This window comes from Oncorhynchus mykiss, chromosome 16 (assembly GCF_057628025.1).
Source record: "Oncorhynchus mykiss isolate SJ-2025 chromosome 16, ASM5762802v1, whole genome shotgun sequence".
In the NCBI taxonomy this organism is placed as follows: domain Eukaryota; kingdom Metazoa; phylum Chordata; class Actinopteri; order Salmoniformes; family Salmonidae; genus Oncorhynchus; species Oncorhynchus mykiss.
In genome coordinates, this window is record NC_143037.1 from 15,124,984 (window position 1) to 15,149,411 (window position 24,428).

Consider the following 24,428-nt stretch of genomic DNA (forward strand, 5'->3'; position numbering starts at 1 on the left):
GTGTAATATACCATATTTAGGAGTCTAATCTCACACTCAGCATTAACCTTAGAATATAGAATTTATACTTAGAACATAGAATTTATACTTAGGACATATAACTTATACTTAGAATATAGAATTTATACTTAGAACATAGAATTTATACTTAGGACATATAACTTATACTTAGAATATAGAATTTATACTTAGAATATAGAATTTATACTTAGAACATAGAATTTATACTTAGGACATAGAATTTATACTTAGAACATAGAATTTATACTTAGAATATAGAATTTATACTTAGAACATAGAATTTATACTTAGAATATAGAATTTATACTTAGAACATAGAATTTATACTTAGAATATAGAATTTATACTTAGGACATAGAATTTATACTTAGAACATAGAATTTATACTTAGAACATAGAATTTATACTTAGAATATGGAATTTATACTTAGAATATATAATTTATACTTAGAACATAGAATTTATACTTAGAATTTATACTTAAAACTTAGAACATAATATAGTCAAGTCGTCCAACCCCCCTTTCTTAATTTCCCATTGGCTGACTAAATATTATGGTCTGTAAATATGACATTGAGCTCTGAACAGTTCATCTCAGGTAATCAAAAACTCACAAGTTTATTTAACAGTTTAGTGTTGATTAAAAATCAAATGAAACTTACCAGGAACCAACAACATTTGCTCTACAGTTCTATTCAACCTCTATACTTCTATACCAGCGTAAAAGAGAACGTTTGTGTTTTCTCTTCTAAGCTACAGTATATGGCCTCCGTTTGGTCATGACACTATTCATCATTTCATGTGGACAGACTACGTAAACATAAATGGTACCGCAGATCTGTCATGATAAAAAGGGATGCTCTTCGTTCCGGTTCCGATCCTTGTTCTATAGTCTTTTCTCCTAACATGTATGAGCCCAGAACTTAATCAAGCATTTGACCAATTACGTGAAACTAGGTTAACCGATATTACACTATTCATAATGAGTTCATGTGGTTATCGTTGATGCTAATACACAGTAGGAGAACTGAGTACAGTAGTTCACTACAGGTTTGTATAGGAAATGCTCCCTCTACTGACTGGCTAAAGACTCCTCTACATTGCATGACTTAACAAATGAATAAAAGGACAAATAACAAATGCATTTAAAAGCAGATTAATATAGTAGTATAAAGTATTTGCGATAATCAAATGAAGTCCGTGATAGTACAATGAAATGAAATATCTCAACCCTGTTTCCTCGCCCATATTTAGGCCAACACAAATGTAGCCCAAAGAGTTACATCAAAGAGATTAAAAATACATTTAGATATTCATAACATATAAACAAGAGGATTTACTTCTAAATCTAATCCAATTTCTCAAACAAAATGACGCACAGAGGGGTTGGTCAAATTCATCGAAGGCAACTCATTTCATCCCCGTGCTGCGACAGTTATTGATCTGTATATTTTCAGGTGCAAAAAGAACGCTTTCATAAGGTGCCTAAATAATAATGTGCAATCTACTATTTTAAGATTTCGAATAAGAGAACCAAAATAGCTTTCCTTGGGGTGGATATATTATACCACAGATACATTATGTCAGGTTACAGAAAAATGACGATAATAAATGACATTTCTGTTAGAAATTACACAGGAAAAATAACATAATTCCAAATACAGGACAAACAAAGTAAGCATTTAAAGGAAAGAGAAATTAAAAATTGACCACTATTTCCCTTTATCTTGCTTTAAAAGCTTGGCTGCAATGATTCTCTGTGCAACACTCAGAGCATCATTTGCCTGGGCAGCAACGTGTGGCTCGACCCCAGAGACACTCCACACCTTCCCAGTAACAGCACTCAGGACCACCTGGTTAGGTATGGAAGCATACAGGATACTATTCCCGATCTGGTAGGTGCCGCTGGACAGGGACCCTCCGATGGTCGGCTCCCCAATCACCTTCACTCTGTTCAGGTCCTTCATGGCCCGCGTGAACACTTCGGCAGCTGACCCTGTCATTTGACTAGTGAGGATGTAGATATCCTTGGTGGAGCCGTACCTCTGACCCTGGATCTGAGGCAGGGTCATGACCTCGGTCATGGTGGTTGTAGAGCGGTCAAAGACGGTGTAAAGATGCCTCAGGGGCTCAGCATCGAAGAAGTAGGTACAGAGGAGCGGTATGGCTGTGGAGTAACCACCTGTGTTGTATCTCATGTCAATGATCATTGTGTCCGTGTTCACCAGCTTGCTCCACACCAGTTTGATCAACTGAGGGCCGATGGCTCTCATCACTTCTATGTCTGCCATCATATCGAACCTCAGATAGCCCACGTTCCCAGGCATCACCTCGATCTTGAACAGCGTGTCAATGATGTAACCCACCTCCTGAGCTGTTGGAATTTTTGGCATGTCATGCAGAGACTCGGGTTCGATGTCGCAGTAGAATATGTGCAGCCGGTGGTCGCCTGACGTCTCCTGGAGGTCAGCTGTTAGCTGGGATGCCAGAGACTCATAGTCGACCACTGAACGATATGAGCCCTCGGCCCATTTGGTGAGCAGCACTCTACTGACCTTGGTAGCGACCTCAGGGATGGCATAGTGTACTTCCAAGAGCTCCCCTGTCCCCTCCACCAGTGACAGAACCTCCTTGTGAAACTCTATTATCTCATGGGCGTGGTTCACGGCCTCCTCAGCAAGCACTATGGCATCGGGGACCACGCCTCCACCTAGCCAGCACTCCCCGTTGTTGTCTATGAAGTTTATGAAGGGGACGGTGATGACAATGTCTGTGTCTTCCACCTGGAATGACTTGGAGTGCATCAGGGTCCCAGATGTGATTTCCCCGATGAGGGTGCCACGGTGCAGCGACTGCATCAGATAAGCAAATTCCTCCCCTGCACTGGCGGTATAGTGACTAGTCAGGATGTACACTCCACGTTTAGACCCGTAGGGTGGGCCTAGGAGGCCGGAAAGCGTGTTAAACTCAGTGGTGGTGTTCTGGATCCTGTCGTATATGGTGAAGAAGTGGAACTGTTGTGACGGGTCTTGAAGGAAGGAGAGCAGGATGCCCATGGAAGCTGAGGACCCGCCTGTGTTGTATCGCAGGTCGATGATGAGGTTCTCTGTGTCTTTGAGGGCCTCCCAGATTTTTTGGGCAATCTGCTCTCCTAATTTGGCCATCACTGACACGTCTCCAAACTTGTCGAAGCGGAGATAACCAGTGTTTCCAGTTAGGATGCGTACTTTGAAGACTGTGTCCACCAAGTTCCTGAGAAATGCTGGATCACCTGGTATGTTCTCAGGTTCAAAGTCTTCCTCAATGATAACCGGGTGATCTTGGGTCAGTTTGATCATCAGACGAGGGTCCTCTGACACAGACTGCAGTTCATTGTTGAGTTTATTCGCCAGGTCCTCCTCTGAAATGACAGAGAAGAAATCAGTGGATTCCAGATGTTGAAGGAAAGCCGGTACTCTGTCTGTGAATGAGTAGTACTGCCTGATGATGTCAGAGACGCTCTGGATGGCCCTTGGAATGGCACTCCTGACCGCCAGTAGATTTTGGGCGTTAGCAACAGCCTCCTTGGCATTGATATTTACAGAGGGAGATACTCCACTCACTTCCCAGCTTTGGCCTGTTATTGGGTTCACTGACCTGGCCACTGGAATTGTGATGTAGAAACCAGAATCTCCTATTCTTATCTTCTCCACTTTCACTGACCCCCCGGCTGACCTCTCTCCAACAATGTTCGCCCTCTTCAAATGCTTCAGAGTGTAGGCGACTGCCTCAGCCGCACCCATAGTACGCTTACTGGTTAATACGATGAGGTCTTTTCGCTTTCCGTACCGCTCTCCCATGATAGATGACATAGTCCACAGCTCCTTAGTGGTGTTGGAGGGTCGATCGAACACAGTGTCAATGTGAATGAGAGGTTCTGGGTCGGAGAAGTAGGAGATGATGAACGGGACTCCGGAAAGCTCCCCAGCTGTGCTGTAGCGCAGGTCAAAGATTAACGAGGAGGTGTTGGCAACCTTGTTCCAGACGTTGTCCCGGAGCAGCGGGCCAAGCTTGGCGGCCGTCTCCTCCCCTATGATCTGGTCGATCCTCAGGTAACCCACGTTATTCTCCAGGACCTCCAGCTTCACAGAGTTCCTGACCAGACGGATGAGCTGCTCAGTGGGGAGAGAAGGGAGGGCGGGCGGCATCACTGGGACAAAGTTTGGCTCGAAGGACACAGTTAGTCGAGGGTCATTGAGTGCACCCTGCACGCCAACTGTCAGCACAGATGCCAAGGTCTTGCGGTCAGATATTTTGAGGATTTCTCCACTGTTGATGGCTTGCTGAATGGCCTCCTGCATGCCGACCAGATTCTCAGGGAAGCAGTAGTTGTCGAGTAGAATTTTTGCCATGTCCAGCACCAGAGCCGGCTGGAAGGAAGAGCTGCCAAAGAGAACATGGCAAAGAAGCACCAGCAGTGCTGGTGAGAACCGACCTCCTGCCATTACTGCGGAGAATGTTATATTTTATCTGTGTTGTCCTGCTTTTTTTCTCCATTCATTCAGAGGGGCGGTCTTTTGTTAAGAGAGAATGTTTTAACCACCAGGTTTCGGACAGCAACAATGACGTAAGAGGCTTTTGTTCCCAATAAACCTTTAATCGTATTATCTGAGGTGCATCCGCCAGACAGTAACAGATGAAAATGTTTAACTGGAGATGTTACATCAAAGGTATTATAATGTACATATTTGGCCACAGGATTATTGGAGTTTCCCTTTCTTCCACTTGCTTTATTTCATTTGTTTTATTACTGTGAATGTTTCTGTGTGGATGTACAGTATTTCGTTTTAGGCATCAAATACGCATTCCATATTATTTTTGGGGAATTTCTATGATTTGCACTATCATGTCATACTCATTTTCTTGAAAAAAAGGGATGAGATATGACAAGAGATTAGGTCAGATTAAAGAAGTGAAAGACAACCGGATTAGTGTGAAAGCCCCATGTGAAAGTCACAATCACTTATGAAAGCATTGTGGTTTGGCCAGATGGAGAATAGGGCCATGCTTTGTGAGGCCATGTCTGGGGCGCGGAGTGGATGACACGATTACACAGTTTGTGTTCACGTGTGTATTCCTGATACGCTGCCTTAAACACAGAATGCAGGATGGAAACTGAAGATTCAACAGCAATGATTATAAAAATGAACATGAATTACCATTTGTTTGAAAATACTTATATATTCACTATTTACAATGCATGTTTGCATCCAGATTTTCACTCACTGCACTCACTGTTAATTTGTCAAGGCTGAATAGAATTTAGGGTTGAGTGAGTTCAAAACTGAAATTTATCACTTGGAATTTGTACAACACAGAATTACGCAACTACATATTGTCTAATGCTGCAGCACGGTGTGTACCGTTAATCTTGCCTTAACTTCTAATACCCATTCTTACATAAGCCCGTCTGGCGATTCCTCATGACCAATCAGGACCTGGAATCTCATTTTAAGACTCTGGTACATTGTTCACTGTGTCATTTGGGAGGGTTAGTGTTATCCGTGATCCTTGGGATGTCCCTATCCTAAACCCTAACCTTAATCCCTACCCATAACCATTACCTAAGCCTAACCTTAACCCTAACCATTTTAATGGGGTAGGGACGTCCCAAGGATCCAGAAAGCAAGGACCCTTTTTGGAGGGTATGCTTGGCGCTAAAATGGATAGTGAGGAGGTCATCAGGGGGAGGAACTAATTTAGGCAATTGTGGACTCTGTTAACTAGGCTAAAATCAGATGTCACATCGTTTTTGAATGTAAAGGTGACCTCAACCCCAAAAGTGTTCGATGGGGTTGAGGTCAGGGCTCTGTGCAGGCCAGTCAACTTCTTTCACACTGATCTCAACAAACGATTTCTGTATGGACCTCACTTTGTGCACAGGGGCATTGCCATGCTGAAACAGGATAGGGCCTTCCCCAAACTGTTGCCACAAAGTTGGAAGCACAGAATTGTCTAGAATGTCATTGTATTCTGTAGCGTTAAGATTTCCCTACACTGGAACTAAGGGGCCTAGTCCGAACCATGAAAAACAGCCCCATCCGCCAAAACCAGATTCGTCCATCAGACTGCCAGATGGTGAAGCGTGATTCATCACTCCATAGAAGGCGTTTCCACTGCTCCAGAGTCCAATGGCGGCGATCTTTACACCACTCCAGCCGACGCTTGGCATTGTGCATGGTGATCTTGTGTGCGGCTGCTCGGCCATTGAAACCCGTTTCATGAAGCTCCCGACGAACAGTTCTTATGCTGCTTCCAGAGGCAGTTTGGAACTCGGTAGTGAATGTTGCAACCGAGGACAGATGATTTATACACGCTACACACTTCAGCACTCAGCAGTCCCGTTCTGTGAGCTTGTGTGGCCTACCACCTCGCGGCTGAGCTGTTGTTGCTCCTAGATGTTTCGACTTCACTATAACAGCAGGGCAGACCGGGGCAGCTCTAGTATCCTATGACGATACCACATTGAAAGTCACTGAGCTCTTCAGTAATGCCATTCTACTGCCAATGTTTTACTATGGAGATTGCATGGCTGTGTGCTCGATTTTATACACCTGTTAGCAACAGGTGTGGCTGAAATAGCCGAATCCACTCATTTGAAGGGGTTTCCACATTTTGTATATATAGTGTATATTAAGACTGGGCTATATTTGTTTTTACTGTGAAGCGGTGATGTAAGTGTCTACATCTAGGCTTCCTCATCCCCTGACAAACATTTGCTTCATTGGGACGGGAACCATCACCTCTGATTAGAATATATTGATGTGTATTGACTATTGTGCATTGACTAATGTTCACAACGGAAGTATATCGGGATCAACGCGTACTTAATATTTAGATATGTGTGCAATATTTTAGTTGAATAATTACAAAAACAGTCAAAAGAAAATGTAAGGCATGAATGAAGGAGTAAGATATATACATAAAAAATAGTTTATTGTCCACCATTAGAGGGCACTCTGTACACATTATTCAAAGAAGAAATTCATCCCCAAAAGTTGAACTTTAGAAATTCAAAATGAATATTAATTTATACAGTAGAACATATTTAGCGGAGAAATACACTGCTATGCTATAGAGAAGTTTCTGCCTCTAATATGAAACTAATGAGAACACTACATGTTTAATTCAAATGAATAATTTAGAAGTCATAATCATCATTTTCATTTAACCTTTATTTAACTAGGCAAGTCAGTTAAGAACAAATTCTTATTTACAATGACGGCCTATCCCGGCCAAACTCGGACGATGCTGGGACAATTGTGCACGCCCTGTGGGACTCCCCATCACGGGCGGATGTGATACAGCCTGGATTCGAACCAGGCACTGTAGTGACGCCTCTTGCGTACACTACAGAAATGCCCTGTTATAAAAAATACTTTCAAAATCTACTCTTTTCGATTATGATAATTTCTTTATAGATATCAAACAATTGATGAACACTGACTTCATAATAGATTCAATTTATCATCTCTTTTGTTTTCTAAAACCATTACAATAATGATACATAGTTAATAAATACTGAATTTCAGGTTTTATTGATATATTTTCTGAGCGTATACTAAATAAAATAAGTCAAAAGCATCTTACAACAGGAATGTACAGATTTACAGTAAAGGATAAAGGGAACCACCATGGATGTTACCTCTTACTACCTACATCCACACTCTGCCACCTTCATCTCCTCATACATCTGTCGCAAGGTGATGACACCATTCTCCTGGTACATGACCGGGATTGGGGCCAGTTTTGTGGGAACGCAACATGCCATGTTGGCTTTTTTGGGGTTCTTGAGATTGACCAGGGTTTGGATGAGGGCGTGTTTGGAAGGGGTCATGTCCTCAGTCAGGGGGTAGTAACACACCCCTCTACACTCAAAGGCGTCATACTCAGGGGGCGCCACGATCCACTGGTCCCAGCCGATATCTTTGAATTTGACGCGCATGGAGGTCCGTCGGCAGTAGCTGGTGTCCCCCTGCCTCTTCCGCCTGGGGTGTAGGTCCACGGGGATCTCATTGAAGTCGGGCCCTTGCCAGTCGCTCCCTGAGAAGACCGTCTCTTCCTCATGGACTATCTCCTCCTTCAGCTCCTTCTTGGCCTCTCTCTTCCTGCTCCCCAGGTCATCAGAGAAGACAATCAAAGCAGCTGACTGGTTATCCCCCGCACCCACGCTCACGTCAAAACCTCCGCCTTTGAAAGGCCCACAGTCCCACCTGTCGACCACCACCTCAAATGCACTGGCCCCACGGCCTGATTTGACCCAACTCTGGATGGCGGTGGTCACATCGAAAGCTTCCCAAGAGTGATGGGCCCCAACGACCTCTTTCCCATTCACAAAGTGGGCTGTGACATTGTTTCCTTTATACTGCACTTCATAGACCTTTATGGAAGCCCCGATCTGATTGGAGGAGGTTGAGTGCGAGGTCGCCCTATTATCCAGCAGGGTGAATAGCCTGAGTTCCGCCATGGTGACCTCTTCGTGATTTGGGACAGTTACATTGAACAGCAGTCTGTGTTTTGACTTTGTTCCATTTTTTGCAGAGTGACTAACATCTGCGAAAGTAGGCAACAGGCATACGGAGTTTCATATTTGATGTCACATATTTGAATCAATAGCCATAGAGGCACAAAGGCTTGCTTAATAAGCATACAGTACTAACATAATGCCTTCAGAAGTATTCACACCTCTTGACTTTTTCCACATTTTGTTGTGTTACAGCCTGACTTGTGTATTGTTAAAATTGAGATGTTATGTCACTGATCTATACACAATAGCCCATAATGTCAAAGTGGATTTTTGTTTGAAGAAAAAAAATGATTAAAAAAATAAATAATGATAAGCTGAAATGTCTTCAGTCAATAAGCATTCAACCCCTTTGTTATGGCAAGCCTTTGTTATGGTAGTCACTACAAATATACAAGCATCCATCCTAATTCAGTTGCCAGAGAGGAAGGAAACTGCTCAGGACTTTCACCATGAGCCAATGGTGATTTTAAAACAGTTACACAGTTTAATGGTTGTGATACTGTATGACAAAACTGAGGATGGATCAACAACATTGTAGTTACTCCACAAAACTAATCTAAATGACAGAGTGGAAAGAAGGAAGCCTGTACAGAACAAAATATTACAAAACATGCATCATGTTTGCAACAAGGTATGTAAGTAATACTGTAAAGAATGTGGCAGAGAAATACATGTTTTGTCCTGAATACAAAGTGTTATGTTTAGGACATATCCAACACAACGCATTACTGAGTACCACTCTTCATATTTTCAAGCATGGTGGTGGCTGCATCATGTTATGGGTATGCTTGTCATCGGCAAGGACTAGGGGAGTTTTTGGGGATAAAAAGATACGGAACACAGCTAAGCACAGGCAAAGCCCTAGAGGAAAACCTGGTTCAGTCTTCTTTCCAACAGACGCTGGGAGACAAATGTATCTTTCAGCTGGACAATAACCTAAAACACAAGGCCAAATCTACTCTGGAGTTGCTTACCAAGACGACATTGAATTTTCCTGAGGGGCTTAGTTACAGTTTTGACTTAAATCAGCTTGAAAATCTATGGCAAGACTTGAAAATGGCTTTCTGACAATGATCAACAACCAACTTGACAGAGATTGAAGAATTTAAAAAAGAATAATGGGCAAATGCTGTACAATCCAGGAGTGCAAAGCTCTTAGAGACTTACTCAAAAAGACTCACAGCTGTAATCGCTGCCAAAGGTGTTTCTAACATGTATTGTCTCAGGGGGGTGAATACTTACCTAGTCAAGATATATTAGTGTTGTAGTTTTCCTAAATTTTTCATCAAGGTTAGAATTTTTCTTCCACGTTAACATAACAGAGTACTTTGTGTAGATCGTTGACCAAAAATGACAATTAAATCCATTTTAATCCCAATGTGTAACACAACAAATTGTCCAAAAAGTCAAGGGGTGTGAATATTTTTGAATACTTTCTGAAGCCACTGTATGTATGTAAATGTTGTGATAACTGATAAAAAAAAAACCCTGTGGCATAAGTCTTGCCCCCAATATTCCTGTTTGACTTGCCTACGTACATACCTTGAACGGCAAAGCTGCGAATGACATCAGAACGAGGCATCGCGGACTTGTCGGAGGCATACTTGTTGTACAGTTCAATCATGAACGGCGGTGGGTATATCTTGCTGTGCTCTTGTGGGACATCTGATAAGTTGAGTTCTCTCAGAAACCCTTCCTTCATGTTTTCCAGAAAGCTCTGTAACCTGCTGTCCATTTCCTCCTTTTCAACAAAGTCCTGCTTGGAAGTCTCAGTGAAGCCCTCAGGATCTTCACTTTGGAGGACATCGTTCAGTGACTTGCATCTACAGGACCCCGTGGACACCAGCAAACTCAGACACATCTGGAAGAAGAAACGCCTTGAGCATTGCATCTTCAGAGCAAATCCTTCCCAATCAACACACTTTACCTTCCCAGTTCCCACTATGTATTTAACATGGACTTTGGGTGACGATCTGTTGAAATTGAGCTTCTTCTATGCTAGAGCTAGGATCCGCTCCCATGTTCTAGAGTAAACAGTAGCCTCGTTTCAACCAAAATAGTAGCACAGCCATTCTTATCTCGACCATTGATACTGTATCTTCATTTGGGCCTTGTTATCATTAGGGCGCTTGCCGTTAATGAATATTCTGTAAACATGTGACAGACACACTGCGATAATGAGCGAGGTGCTGGAAATTGCGAGACTACTGACAAACACTTTGCTAAATTCTTCCCACTTGCTTCCCACTAACGGGTCATAGTTTGAGGCCGACGGAAATCACCATAAGTTAGGAGAGGCAAAAAAAGACATAGTGAGAACTTCCCCATATTGATACAGGACATGTTTTCTTCAGAGTCTTTCAGATACATAAGCAATAAAGATGTCAAACTAACACATTTGCTTAGAAATGTTAGTTACAGGTTAAATTGGCAGCACTCAATATTCCAAGGGGAATTATTTGTGTAGAACACCTTCTTCATCACCAGTAAACATTGTGGCTAGGATCCAGTGACATCCGAGGCCAATGTGTCTGAGGACATTGGCCTGAGTCCTGGCACTTTCCAACAGTGTGTTTGTCTCTCTCACACATTCAGGCAGAACCCCCCCCCCCCCCCCCACTCTGTGGGATATCTTTATGAGTAAAGGCCAGTTAAATATCCTCTGACATGCATTTTCCATAGAGAAGAATGCACCAGATAAACAAGTGATTTGGTGATTAAGGTACTTTCTTTATTTGAGTCTGAAATGAGTAACGCATTCCTATTCCCTAAACATTCCTGTAATTCTAATATTAGCTGCTTGGCTAATACTGTAAATATGTAGGATGCTCTTTTTTTCCACTGATTGTTTTTTTGACCAATCACATCAGAGTTTTTCACATCCGATCTTTTTCAGTGCTGATCTGATTGGTCAAAAGACCAACAAGTGAAAAAAAGATCAGAATTGGGCAGCCTGTGTAAACGCAGCCTATGACGACTCAGGACAAGGTCATCATAAAATAAAACAACCCCAACCAATCTCCCAGGGTTCTCATTATTCATGTACTCCACTTTATAGAGCATTCAGTTTATTTCCATTTAAGTTTTGAGTCAATCTAGGCCATATTTGGGCAATTAAAGCACACATGATCAAAACCAGACAAAGCCTAAACAAAAGATAAATGCACAATTCACAATGTTGGAATAGAAATTACATAGCACAATATTCTCAAGACTTTTGTGGTAGTTTGACGTTAATCAACTACAGTCTGATGCTGACAATTTTGAATGTAATGACTTTGCACTAGTGGTCTATAAGTAATTAAGCTCTCCCGATCTTTCCGTCAATAAGATCAAAACAATCAATATCAGGTCTACCTCTTCAAATGGCCATTTTTTGAAAACTATTTTCTATTTCAAAACAGCAGGTGGCAGGAATGTGCTGTCTATCTCCATTTTCTTCGCTGAAAATGACGACAATGGATTCCTGATTCAAATTTATGCAAACATGACATGTCAGAAAACAACATGGGATTATTTATTATAACAGTACATTCACTCATGTATTAACCATTTACGTTGACAGATTAATTCAAACTGCACAACTAGTGAACACTACAGGCAAAACATAGTTTAAGATCCCAGCAATTATTTACAGAAATAAGTCTTATTTAGTTGTATTAGTTACATTATTATTTACAGAGGTTCCACTTTTGAGTGTTGTACCGTACGAAGACATCACATCTAAAGCTCACCTGAGTCCAATAGTCTAAGTGCAGCAGTGGAGGCTGGTGGGAGGAGCTATAGGAGTAGGGGCTCATTGCAATGGCTGAGTAAATGGAACTGAGTCGTACATGTCGTTTCCATGTGTTTGATAGCATTCCATCTATTCCATTCAAGCCATTGCAAGGAGCCCGCCCTCCTGTAGCTACTCCCACCAGCCTCCACCGAAGTCCAGTACATGGCAATAGGGTCCATCATTTGAGTTACTTTGGAATCCGTGTATACATCAAGAGCTCTGGATGGCTGAAGACTTGGAACTGACAGTGATACAGGCCCAAATTCAACTACAGTTGAGCTGCTGAATGACAAGGAAATGTCTGTGTGAATCACACTAATCTGATGGTCAGACACGGCGTTCTCTGCATCTCGCCACCCTTATCTATAATCCAGAAACCCTTATCTATAATCCAGAAACCCTTATCTATAATCCAGAAACCCTTATCTATAATCCAGAAACTCTTATCTATAATCCAGATCTCCCTCCATGGTGGGTTTATCCATTGCAGCCTCATCCAAAGATGTCTGTCTTTTTTACTGTACTGACTGAATGTCTCTTCTGCTCCACTCTGTCTGATTCATTGTACTCTCATGCATTATGCATTGAGGCTCCTTCCGGGTGGTTCTACTGGCAGGCGCAGGTCTCCACAGACATGTTGGGGTAAACCTTCAACACCATGTTCCGGCTGGGGTCCAGGAAGAGAACACTCAGAGAGCTCATCCTGTCCGGAACACAGCAGGGCTCTGGAATGCCGGGAACGATTCCCACCGCCCTCACAATGCTCTGGATGGTGGCGTGGTTCGAGGGCCGGGCAACCTGGGAGCCAGAGAGGGAAAGAAGCTGGAGTTAAAAGGGATTCTCTTTCACAAGGGAGTATGATGATGACATCACATTTGTTAGGCATGTACACTATATATACAAAAGATGTAGACACTCCTTCAAATGAGTGGATTGGTTATTTCAGCCACAACCGTTGCTAACAGGTGTATAAAATCTAGCATACCGCCATGCAATCTCCATAGACAAACATTGGCAGTAGAATGGCCTTACTGAAGAGCTCAGTGACTTTCAATGTAGCACTGTCATAGCATGCCACCTTTCCAACAAGTCAGTTCCTCACATTTCTGCCCTGCTAGAGCTGCCCCGGTCAACTATAGGTGCTGTTATTGTGAAGTGGAAATGTCTAAGAGCAACAACAGCTCAGCCGCGAAGTGGTAGGCCACACAAGCTCACAGAAAGGGGCCGCAGAGTGCTGAAGCACGTACATATCATCTGTTCTCAGTTGCAACACTCACTATCGAGTTCCAAACTGCCTCTGGAAGCAACGTCAGCATAAAAACTGTTCGTTGGGAGCTTCATGAAATGGGTTCCCATGGCCGAGCAGCCACAAACAAGCCTAAGATCACAATGCACAATGCCAATTGCCAGCTGGATTGATGTAAAGCTCGCCTCCATTGGACTCTGGAGCAGTGGAAACGCCATCTCTGGAGTGATGAATCACGCTTCACCATCTGGCAGTTTGACGGACGAATCTGGGTTTGGCGGATGCCAGGAGAACACTACTTGCCCCAATGCATAGTGCCAACTGTAAAGTTTGGTGGAGGAGGAATAATGGGCTTGGGCTAATTTCATGGTTCAGGCTAGGCCCCTGAGTTCCAGTGAAGGGAAAACTTTGTGGCACAGTTTAGGGAAGGCCCTTTCCTGTTTCAGCATGACAATGGTCTGGTGCACAAATCGAGGTCCATACAGAAATGGTTTGTCGAGATCGGTGTGGAAGAAGTTGACTGGCCTGCAACAGAGCCCTGATCTCAACCCCATTGAACATCTTTGGGATGAATTGGAACGCAGACTGCGAGCCAGGCCTAATCGCCCAACATCAGTGCCCGACCTCACTAACGCTCTTGTGAATGGAAGCAAGTCCCTGCAGCAATGTTCCAACATCTAGTGGAAAGCCTTCCCAGAAGAGTAGAGGCTGTTATAGCACCAAAGGGGGGAGCAACTCCATATTATTGCCCATGATTTTGGAATGAGATGTTCGATGAGCAGGTGTCTACATACTTTTGGTCATGTAGTGTATTTTATCCAGCATGCCCTTCGTCATCTGATCAATTAAAGCAATTCCAAACATATTTTCAAAACAATGGAACATTTTATTTACTAAATAAATACTACATGACACACTGAAGTAAAACACTACGCTAAATTACCTTAGGAATAGGAAATCCGCAGGTGCCTGCACAGTAGTAGGCATCAAAGGCTTTCGGGGCTAGCACCCACTCGCTCCAGCCGATGTCTGCAAAATCCACTCTCAGGTAGCGTCGGGCGCAGACCCTGGGTTCACTCCACTGTCTCCTGCGAGCCTTCTTCATCGTCCTCTCATCAAAGCTCAGCACCTGGGGCTTATTCAACCCCTCACTGCTCTCCTGGCCATGCTTTTGCCCATCTTTCATTGAGGGCTTGATCTTGGGAACCAAATAAGTGCTCTCCCATAGCTCATGGCTCTTCAGGGTGTTGAACTGGACCTCAGGCAGGTCATTGTCCAGTATTTGGTCCAGGGGGGACAATGCTTCTCTTTTCAGCCTAGAGGCTGGAGGAGATTCGTTGGATGACCGGGTGGGCTCCTCGCCCGAAGGGAAAGGCCCGTACCTCTGCAGGGTCATGGCCACACTGTTGGGCTCAGATATGGCCATGTCGTTGGCATACGCCAGGACGTACGGTAGGATGGCTGGAGAAAGGCGTTCCTGGTTCCTCTGGGGCCTCATCCCGAAGTCAAACTCAGCGGTAATGAGGAAGACTCCCAGGATGCTGGCCTCTTTGACTACAGCGGAGACATCACTTGTCTGCCAGGACCCTCTCCTGGGAGGGGGCAGGGTGACGTTGCCCAGCAGGGAGGCAAAGGCAGAGTTTGGGGACGTTCCTCGGAAGAGGAGCTGGGATGGGGGATGCCACTGAAGGCGACAGGAAGCGCTTCGGGAGCGCCGGCAGATCCAGGGTCGGTGGCGGGGACGCTGGTCCAGGAAGTGGAATGTGGCGGACAGGATGTCCTCCGACTCCTGGATGGACGACAGGTTGAAATGGAACCACACACTGTTCTTGGAGACTCCTGCAAAAAAAAGACAAGACAATGGAAAGACATGTGGTGACAGCATTTTCAATTCTAAACGTTATTTTTCAATGTAGCTTACTTTCAACAGTTTTTTCTTCTAACTATAATGTCATAAAAACAATGAATGATTAGCTCTGGGTGAAATAGCATCACATACAGCAGGTTATAGTGCATGCTACCACATGACATGATAACGATCTGATTGCAATACACAACATTTGGATTACAATAAACAATCATCTTAATTTGATCCCTTGACTCCCACTGCTGTTTGAAAGATAAACATTGCCCCTGAAAAGGTCTCAGACATGTGGAAATGCTTAGGAGCGAACGAGAAGAATTTTCCATGTGCCTCTATTGGCGTCATAATCGGCTTTGGTCTAATATGTCGTGGATACTAACAGTAGCCTATACTCTCACATTGAGCTTGTATCAAGTAGTGACAGGGCATGGGGGGTGCTTATATTAAACACATTCAGTAGCTGAACTTTATTTATGATTTATTATTTACGTTTTGCTCTTGCAAAATTATATGTATGTCACTGTACGGTTCCAACTGATATAGGCTACTGTAGCTGCTGTATCCTACCTACAGCAGCCCGCCACTTCATATTAGGTTATGTGACATTACAGTGTCATGCAGTAACATATGCACATATAATAATAATGCATTTTATGTAGCAGACGGCTTTCGGGACACTCAATGACATCTTACATTAAAAAGGCCTACATAAAATCTACTGCCGTGCATAGGGCAGGAGAACACTCACCTGGAATAGCCTTAAAACTTCTGACGGTATTTTCGTCTCGATGGCGTTGTGGTTCCTTACTGTACTTTTCATAGACTTTAAACATATTGATGGAGACCATGTCCCACCGTGCGCTTTCGCGCGAGGAGGTGCCATCGGTAGTTTCGTGGATATCGCTGTCCTGCTGCGTAATTTCGAATGGCTCCTCTGATAAAACTTCCCCGATTCCGGAATGAAAAAATAACATCAAATGCACCAGATGTAATAATATCTTCGTCATATTTTCGATGCAAAACGAATTATTCCATCAAGTACCGTCTTTCTTTAGTGTTTGAATGTGCCAAAATGTGAGAAAAATCATCCACAGCTCTCGGCAGTGCAATTCCAGGACGCGCTTGATTAGTTGTTTTTCTTTTTACTCATATGTAGATTTGAGGTCAACATTTAAATCGGTAAGTCGTATGGCAAACTTCACAGCGTTTTGCTCCACACTGTTTTCTTACTGACAGAGAGACCAGGGGGTAGACTACTGCTTTAGCAGTGACAGATGGTGACGCTTTGCAGCGCCCAGCCAACGAGAGAGTCAAGTCCGCAGATCTCCCACATTGTAGAATAACTGTATGTGCTGGCTGCTGTTAAATTTACAGTACTTTAGATATTGCAACTATGAAAACAGGAATTATATTATATTATTATTAAAGGTTTTCATACATCATTTAAAAAAAGCATTTACACTCTAAACCTCACTAATTAAATTCATTTTGACTGTTTGAACTATAATGTCTATTCCATTCCATTCTGGATAAACATAGGCATGATGATCACATAATGACTGGGGCACAGGGCACTCCCTTGTAGTGAAGAGTTGCATGAAGAATTGATGTTTCGGTGGCATGCCGATATGTAAAGACATATCTCCCTTCCTGGTCTCTCCAGCCAACCATGTGATGTTAAGACCTTTTGTGAGGTGCTCTTGTTTTTCTTCCATTTCATTCTTTTGTGGCCCCTCGGTCGGAGGGGCCTGCTGGAGCCTCCTGCGTTTCTGGGGTCTTGATGTCTAGTTAACAGCAGCACAATGCGGACCCTGTGAGAGAGGTGGTGACAGCCTGGCTACTGGGGTCAGTGAGCCATTAAAATACCTTCTACTGGCCCGACGGGAATCACTGAGGCCTTTCACACCACGCTTTACATGTCCTGCAACAGCACTAAAAGGCCCCTGCTCCTGAAGCACTCACTAAAGCAAGGATTGTCTTAAGGTTTTCACTACATAGCCCAAGCAAGATCATATCAGCCTCAGCTGTCATCATGTGTCGCGATCATGGTAGACCCTTCCCATTAGAGCTACCCATAATTTCCTTTGTAACAATGAGGTTGGAATAATACTGTGAACTTGTGAAAATTGTGTTAATGCCCTTTTAGTGTAAGAGCTGTTTGAAAAGACCACCTGGTGATGTCACCAGGCGGTAAATTAGTTAATAGACCAATAAGAAAGCGAGTTCCAAACCTCTCTGCCAATAACAGCTAGTTTTCAGTTTTCCCTTCCCCACCCAGACCAATCAAAAACAGTCCTAGAAAAAATATAGCTTGAGAAATATTTCTTAGCTAAGAAACTATTTTTGTTTCTTCTGGACCATTTTAATTGAAAACAATCACAGTAAGGTACTTAATTGTTACCCAGAAAGGAAATTAATATTGAGAAAGAAATTCATATTGAGATAAAAATGGCTGCATTGGACCTTTAACTGTTCATCATTTCATATTTTTTTAATCGGTACGGCAGACACTGGCCAAGACAATGGCCCCTCACACATAAGACCATTTAAAAAATGGCATTCCGTATGACATCATGCATGCATGAATCACCTCTGGTAGAGAGATGAAGTAGGGGGACAGAAGAAAACGCTTTGATTCACAGAATATCTGCCTGGGGCGTTCATCAAGGAGTGAAAGACAGTGAGTCCGCCATGTTGCTTTTGGCTGGACACCAATCTCCCCTCGACTTGTTTTCTTACTGCTGGCTAGGACTAAATGACCGCTCTGACTGATTTGGTCATGGATGTCCAAAGGCCATGAAAACCCCTCCATTACTCATCTGATCCCTGCCAAGATGTCCATGTGTGATCACACAGACCCTCACCAGACTGGGTCCTCTGCCATACCTCCCTCATGGACACTCAGAGAGAAGAGTTCACATCAATGTCCTCCTTCTGAGAAAAACAGACAGCAAGACAGACAGCCTTCCTCTCCCAGAGAGATATCCGGAACAGCTCCTGCATTTGCATAGCAGCACATTTAGCGATCAACGCCAACAGAAGATGGAATGCCTCCTGGAAAGGATTTGTTATGACAAATGTATGGCCCAAATCTCAGCAAATTGCAGGGTTTACTGTGTATAGATGACATCCGAGTGGGACTGGAGTAGTTTATCCCCCCCCCACACACCACCTGGGCTGCTTGCTGACAGAATGATCACATCAGGGTGTATTTCTGCAGGCCTTGTCTCGTCCAACGGGCCGCTCAGACGTCTGATTTCTGAATAAAGGCCTGACCCAGTGCCATGGCCTGTCGGAGCTCCGCATAAAAAGTGAGTGATTTATCATTGGGGTTCAGACATTTGGGTTCAGTAACAAAGGTAAAGAGCTGCTCTCAGCAGTGCGAGCAGCGCTAGCTGAGCGGTGCAGCTCCTCTCCTGAGACCCACTACATCTGCAGAAACTCAACCCACGGACAGAGCCAGCAATCAACATGATGGATTTCACCTCCAACGTTCGCTTCATGTGACCCAATTACAAAAATACTTTTGTGTGTTATTATTACTGCAAGAAATCATTATAGATACAAAATTAGACTTGAGGTATATTCTCTGACCACTTATGAATACACCAAAGTTATCTTTGCCTCAGTAAGGAGCGCTGGAGTTTTTCCCTTCAACTCAGGAATAATTGGCTGTAGATAGGGGAAATCCCTTAGCACTTAGGCAGAGAAAGAAACCATATAGTATTGAATCAAAGTTACATCCACTCATTAGATGGTTTTATTTCTTCAGCTCATTTTCTTCAAATCCCAGAGTAATCTTTAAGCCTCTGTATACCGTCTGCAGTATATCTGCCAAGACACTTACAACTAATACAGTAAAGCACAGTCACTTACACAATTGACCGTATGAACTCTTACCATTGCACTCACGCACACAATCTACTGAGATGGACCATTCTCTATCTCTTATGACGCTATGTCAAGTTATTATCAGTTGATGATCACTTTCCAGAACGTGAACTCATTGCTTTGATTACTTAAAGCAAGTTTTAATTGAATTGTTGGTCATTCTTAATGCGAGATGCCTATCTGAAAACAAGCAAGCCTGATGTGTTTGGGCACTTTTGAAAAATGGACAAAGCTATTGAGTTACAACCATTATTCACTGTTGGAGGCTTCTGTTTGGACGACACAGTGAGTTTGGCTGAGAAACAGCTGTATCTGCTTCAGGCAGGGGGAATGGGCCACGCCAATGGTCCAGTCGCTCTATGGCCCCTCTTTTGTTTATGCCTACGATGAGTTGGGGAAAGCGTGATTGGTCATAGAGCGTTGTATTCAATCCACATGGTAATCAATCACTTCAAGGGCTCCCAAACAGGGAGGCCATTTTCCCATCATCATTCAGTCAGTGAGACCATTACACTTCACTTTAATGCAGCAAATGGACTGACGACTGGCACTGCTCTCTCCCCTCCCATCCACACCGTTTCGTTTGACTGTCTATAAATCACTCCGTAATGCTGTGACTTTGGCCCTGCGCAACTGTAATGGATGAGATTTGCCCTTAAGCCATTTTTGAATCTAGTCTATGTGTGATATATCAGTGCTCGGAAGCAAATTATTTGAATGAAGTGTGTAATTTACCAGCCAGTTTTGAAGTTGTGCCCCCCTCCTATTCCCTCCAGCCCATTTTTTCATGAGAGAGAATGGAACTAGCTTGGTGTATTTCAGACAGACTTTTCTGGCCAAGCACATTGTTTCTCTTGGCCTCACACAGTAAGTCTGGCATTATGGGATTTTTTTGTGCCTTTAAATATATTTTCTTCATTGACCCATTTGGGAATGCTTGATTTTAAGCAGGATTTAAGACGATGCTATACTCTGTTAGGGGCCTGGATTTGCATCCGTATTCTCATAGTGCTTTGATGAAATACTCAGTAATATCGATAATCATGATAATAGTAGATGGCTGCCGTTTTAGGATCTCCTAACGAATTCTACTATTGAGTGCGTTTTTTCGCGTTATTTGTAACTTATTCTGTACTTAATGTTTCTGCCACTGTGTCTTATGACCGAAAAGGGCTTCTAGATATCAGGACGGTGATTACTCACCCCGTACTGGAGGAATACTTTTTCTTTAACGAGTCGGACGGGAAGGATTTACTTCAGACGCCCGACAAGGCCCTCATCCCTGACATTCGCAGGAGGAAGAGACGGAGATATCAGGGACGAAGGTTTGGGTGCCTGGTAAGGATCTGACGACGAGTGGGTAATCTGCCTTTACCATCAGTCCTAATAGCCAATGTACAATCATTGGATTGTTTCTCATCCAGCACCCATACCAACCAGTCATCTAGCAGCCACCTACACCAGCCAGTCATCTAGCACCTATACCAACCAGTCGTCTAGCACCCATACCAACCAGTCATCTAGCACCACACCAACCAGTCATCTAGCAGCCACCTACACCAACCAGCCAGTCCTCTGAAAACCAAACCAACCAGTCATCTAGTACCCACCTACACTATTCAGTCATCTACACCCACACCAACCAGACATCTAGCAGCAACCTACACCAACCAGTCTTCTAGCACCTATACCAACCAGTAAACTTGCAGCCACTTACACCAAACAGTCATCTAGCACCCACACCAACCAGTAATCTAGCACACATACCAACCAGTCATCTAGTACCCACATCAACCAGTTATCTAGCAGCCACCTACACCAACCAGTCATCTAGCACCCACACCAACCAGCCAGTCATCTAACACCCACACCAACCAGTCATCTAGTACCCACACCAACCAGTTATCTAGCAGCTACCTACACCAACCAGTCATCTAGCACCCACACCAACCAGCCAGTCATCTAGCACCCACACCAACCGGTCATCTAGCAGCCACCTACACAAACCAGTCATCTAGCACCCACACCAACCAGACAGTCATCTAGCACCTACACCAACCGGTCATCTAGCAGCCACCTACACCAACCAGTCATCTAGCACCCACACCAACCAGTCATTTAGCACCCACACTACCAGTCATCTAGCAGCTACCTACACCAACCAGTCACCTAGCACCCACACAAACCAGTCATCTACCAGACACACCAGCCAGCCATCTAGCACCCACACCAACCAGTCATCTACACCCACACCAACCACCCATAGCAACCAGCCAGTCATCTAGCACACACACCAACAAGTCAGCTAGCAGCCACCTACACCAACCAGTCATCTACACCCACACCAACCACCCACAGCAACCAACCAGTCATCTAGCACCCACACCAACCAGTCTTCTAGCTCCCACACCAACCGGTGATCTAGCAGCCACCTACACCAACCAGTCATCTAGCACCCACACCAACCGGTGATCTAGCAGCCACCTACACCAACCAGTCATCTAGCACCCACACCAACCAGCCAGTCATCTAACACCCACACCAACCAGTCATCTAGCACTCACACCAACCACCCACACCAACCAGCCAGTCTTCTAGCTCCCACACCAACCAGTTATCTAGCAGCCACCTACACCAACCAGTGATCTAGCACCCACAGCAACCAGCCAGTCATCTAGCACCCACACCAACAAGTCAGCTAGCAGCCACCTACACCAACCGGTCATTTAGCAACCATACAAACCAGTCATCTAGCATCCACCTACACCAACCAGTCATCTGGCAGCCACCTACACCAACCACTCATCTAGCACCTACACCAACCAGTCATTTAGCACCCACACCAACCACCCACACCAACCAGCCAGTCATCTTGCACCCACACCAACCAGTCATCTAGCAGCCACCTACACCAACCAGTCATCTAGCACCCACACCAACCAGCCATCTAGCACCCACACCAACCAGTCATCTAGCAGCCACCTACACTGACCAGGCATCTAGCACCCACACCAACCAGTCATCTAGCAGCCACCTACACCAACCGGTCATTTAGCACCCATACAAACCAGTCATCTAGCAGCCACCTACACCAAACAGTCATCTAGCAGCCACCTACACCAACCAGTCATCTAGCACCTACACCAACCAGTCATCTAGCACCCACACCAACCACCCACACCAACCAGCCAGTCATCTAACACCCACACCAACCAGTCATCTAGCAGCCACCTACACCAACCAGGCATCTAGCACCCACACCAACCAGTCATCTAGCAGCCACCTACACCAACCAGTCATCTAGCAGCCACCTACACCAACCAGTCATCTAACACCCACACCAACCAGTCATCTAGCACTCACACCAACCACCCACACCAACCAGCCAGTCATCTAGCACCCACACAAACCAGTCTTCTAGCTCCCACACCAACCAGTTATCTAGCAGCCACCTACACCAACCAGTCATCTAGCACCCACACCAACCAGTCATCTAACACCCACACCAACCAGTCATCTAGCCGCCACCTACACCAACCAGTCATCTAGCACCCACACCAACAAGTAATCTAGCAACCACACCAACCAGTCATCTAGCAGCCACCTGCACCAACCAGTCATCTAGCACCCACACCAAACAGTCATCCAGCAGCCACCTACACCAACCAGCCAGTCCTCTGAAAGCCAAACCAACCAGTCATCTAGTAGCCACCTACACTATTCAGTCATCTACACCCACACCAACCAGACATCTAGCAGCAACCTACACCAACCAGTCTTCTAGCACCTATACCAACCAGTAAACATGCAGCCACTTACAACAAACAGTCATCTAGCACCCACACCAACCAGTCATCTAACACACATACCAACCAGTCATCTAGCACCCACACCAACCACCCACACCAACCAGCCAGTCTTCTAGCACCCACACCAACCAGTCTTCTAGCTCCCACATCAACCAGTTATCTAGCAGCCACCTACACCAACCAGTCATCTAGCACCCACACCAACCAGCCAGTCATCTAACACCCACACCAACCAGTCATCTAGTACCCACACCAACCAGTTATCTAGCAGCTACCTACACCAACCAGTCATCTAGCACCCACACCAACCAGCCAGTCATCTAGCACCCACACCAACCGGTCATCTAGCAGCCACCTACACCAACCAGTCATCTAGCACCCACACCAACCAGTCATTTAGCACCCACACTAACCAGTCATCTAGCAGCTACCTACACCAACCAGTCACCTAGCACCCACACAAACCAGTCATCTACCAGACACACCAGCCAGCCATCTAGCACCCACACCAACCAGTCATCTACACCCACACCAACCACCCACAGCAACCAGCCAGTCATCTAGCACCCACACCAACAAGTCAGCTAGCAGCCACCTACACCAACCAGTCATCTAGCACCCACACCAACCAGCCAGTCATCTAGCACCCACACCAACCGGTGATCTAGCAGCCACCTACACCAACCAGTCATCTAGCACCCACACCAACCAGCCAGTCATCTAACACCCACACCAACCAGTCATCTAGCACTCACACCAACCACCCACACCAACCAGCCAGTCATCTAGCACCCACACCAACCAGTCTTCTAGCTCCCACACCAACCAGTTATCTAGCAGCCACCTACACCAACCAGTCATCTAGCACCCACAGCAACCAGACAGTCATCTAGCACCCACACCAACAAGTCAGCTAGCAGCCACCTACACCAACCGGTCATTTAGCACCCATACAAACCAGTCATCTAGCATCCACCTAAACCGTCCAGTCATCTGGCAGCCACCTACACCAACCACTCATCTAGCACCTACACCAACCAGTCATCTAGCACCCACACCAACCACCCACACCAACCAGCCAGTCAGCTTGCACCCACACCAACCAGTCATCTAGCAGCCACCTACACTAACCAGTCATCTAGCACCCACAGCAACAAGTCAGCTAGCAGCCACCTACACCAACCGGTCATTTAGCACCCATACAAACCAGTCATCTAGCATCCACCTACACCAACCAGTCATCTGGCAGCCAC

The 24,428-nt window shown here is 44.7% G+C and overlaps 2 protein-coding genes and 1 pseudogene across 3 annotated transcripts; all 3 read right to left on the reverse strand.

The window, feature by feature from the left end:
• Positions 1–615: 615 nt before the first annotated feature.
• Positions 616–4,642, reverse strand: LOC149976557 (retinol-binding protein 3 pseudogene; annotated as a pseudogene). Its single transcript, XR_016487147.1, has one exon. The product of XR_016487147.1 is annotated as a retinol-binding protein 3 pseudogene (transcript).
• A 2,335-nt stretch (positions 4,643–6,977) lies between these two features.
• On the reverse strand, positions 6,978–11,303 carry LOC110491436 (growth/differentiation factor 2-like). The gene is made up of 2 exons (XM_021564886.3): positions 10,130–11,303; positions 6,978–8,613 (listed from the first exon to the last, which is right to left on the reverse strand). The coding sequence occupies exons 1-2, from the start codon at positions 10,476–10,478 to the stop codon at positions 7,712–7,714; spliced, it is 1,251 nt and encodes a 416-aa protein (XP_021420561.3). The 5' UTR covers positions 10,479–11,303; the 3' UTR covers positions 6,978–7,711.
• On the reverse strand, positions 11,297–17,501 carry LOC110491438 (growth/differentiation factor 10). The gene is made up of 3 exons (XM_021564888.3): positions 16,224–17,501; positions 14,555–15,450; positions 11,297–13,163 (listed from the first exon to the last, which is right to left on the reverse strand). The coding sequence occupies exons 1-3, from the start codon at positions 16,480–16,482 to the stop codon at positions 12,972–12,974; spliced, it is 1,347 nt and encodes a 448-aa protein (XP_021420563.1). The 5' UTR covers positions 16,483–17,501; the 3' UTR covers positions 11,297–12,971.
• Positions 17,502–24,428: the final 6,927 nt, after the last annotated feature.

Bases quoted from the DNA above. Each gene is read 5' to 3' on its own strand.
- LOC110491436 (XM_021564886.3), bottom strand. From the start codon at position 10,478: ATGCAATGCTCAAGGCGTTTCTTCTTCCAGATGTGTCTGAGTTTGCTG. The intron at 8,614-10,129 runs GTATGTACGTAG...CTACTTTCGCAG, and splicing joins TCGCAGCTTTGCCGTTCAAG to ATGTTAGTCACTCTGCAAAA.
- LOC110491438 (XM_021564888.3), bottom strand. From the start codon at position 16,482: ATGACGAAGATATTATTACATCTGGTGCATTTGATGTTATTTTTTCAT. The intron at 15,451-16,223 runs GTGAGTGTTCTC...TTTTTTTTGCAG, and splicing joins AAGTTTTAAGGCTATTCCAG to GAGTCTCCAAGAACAGTGTG. The intron at 13,164-14,554 runs GTAATTTAGCGT...TCTGGCTCCCAG, and splicing joins GCGGATTTCCTATTCCTAAG to GTTGCCCGGCCCTCGAACCA.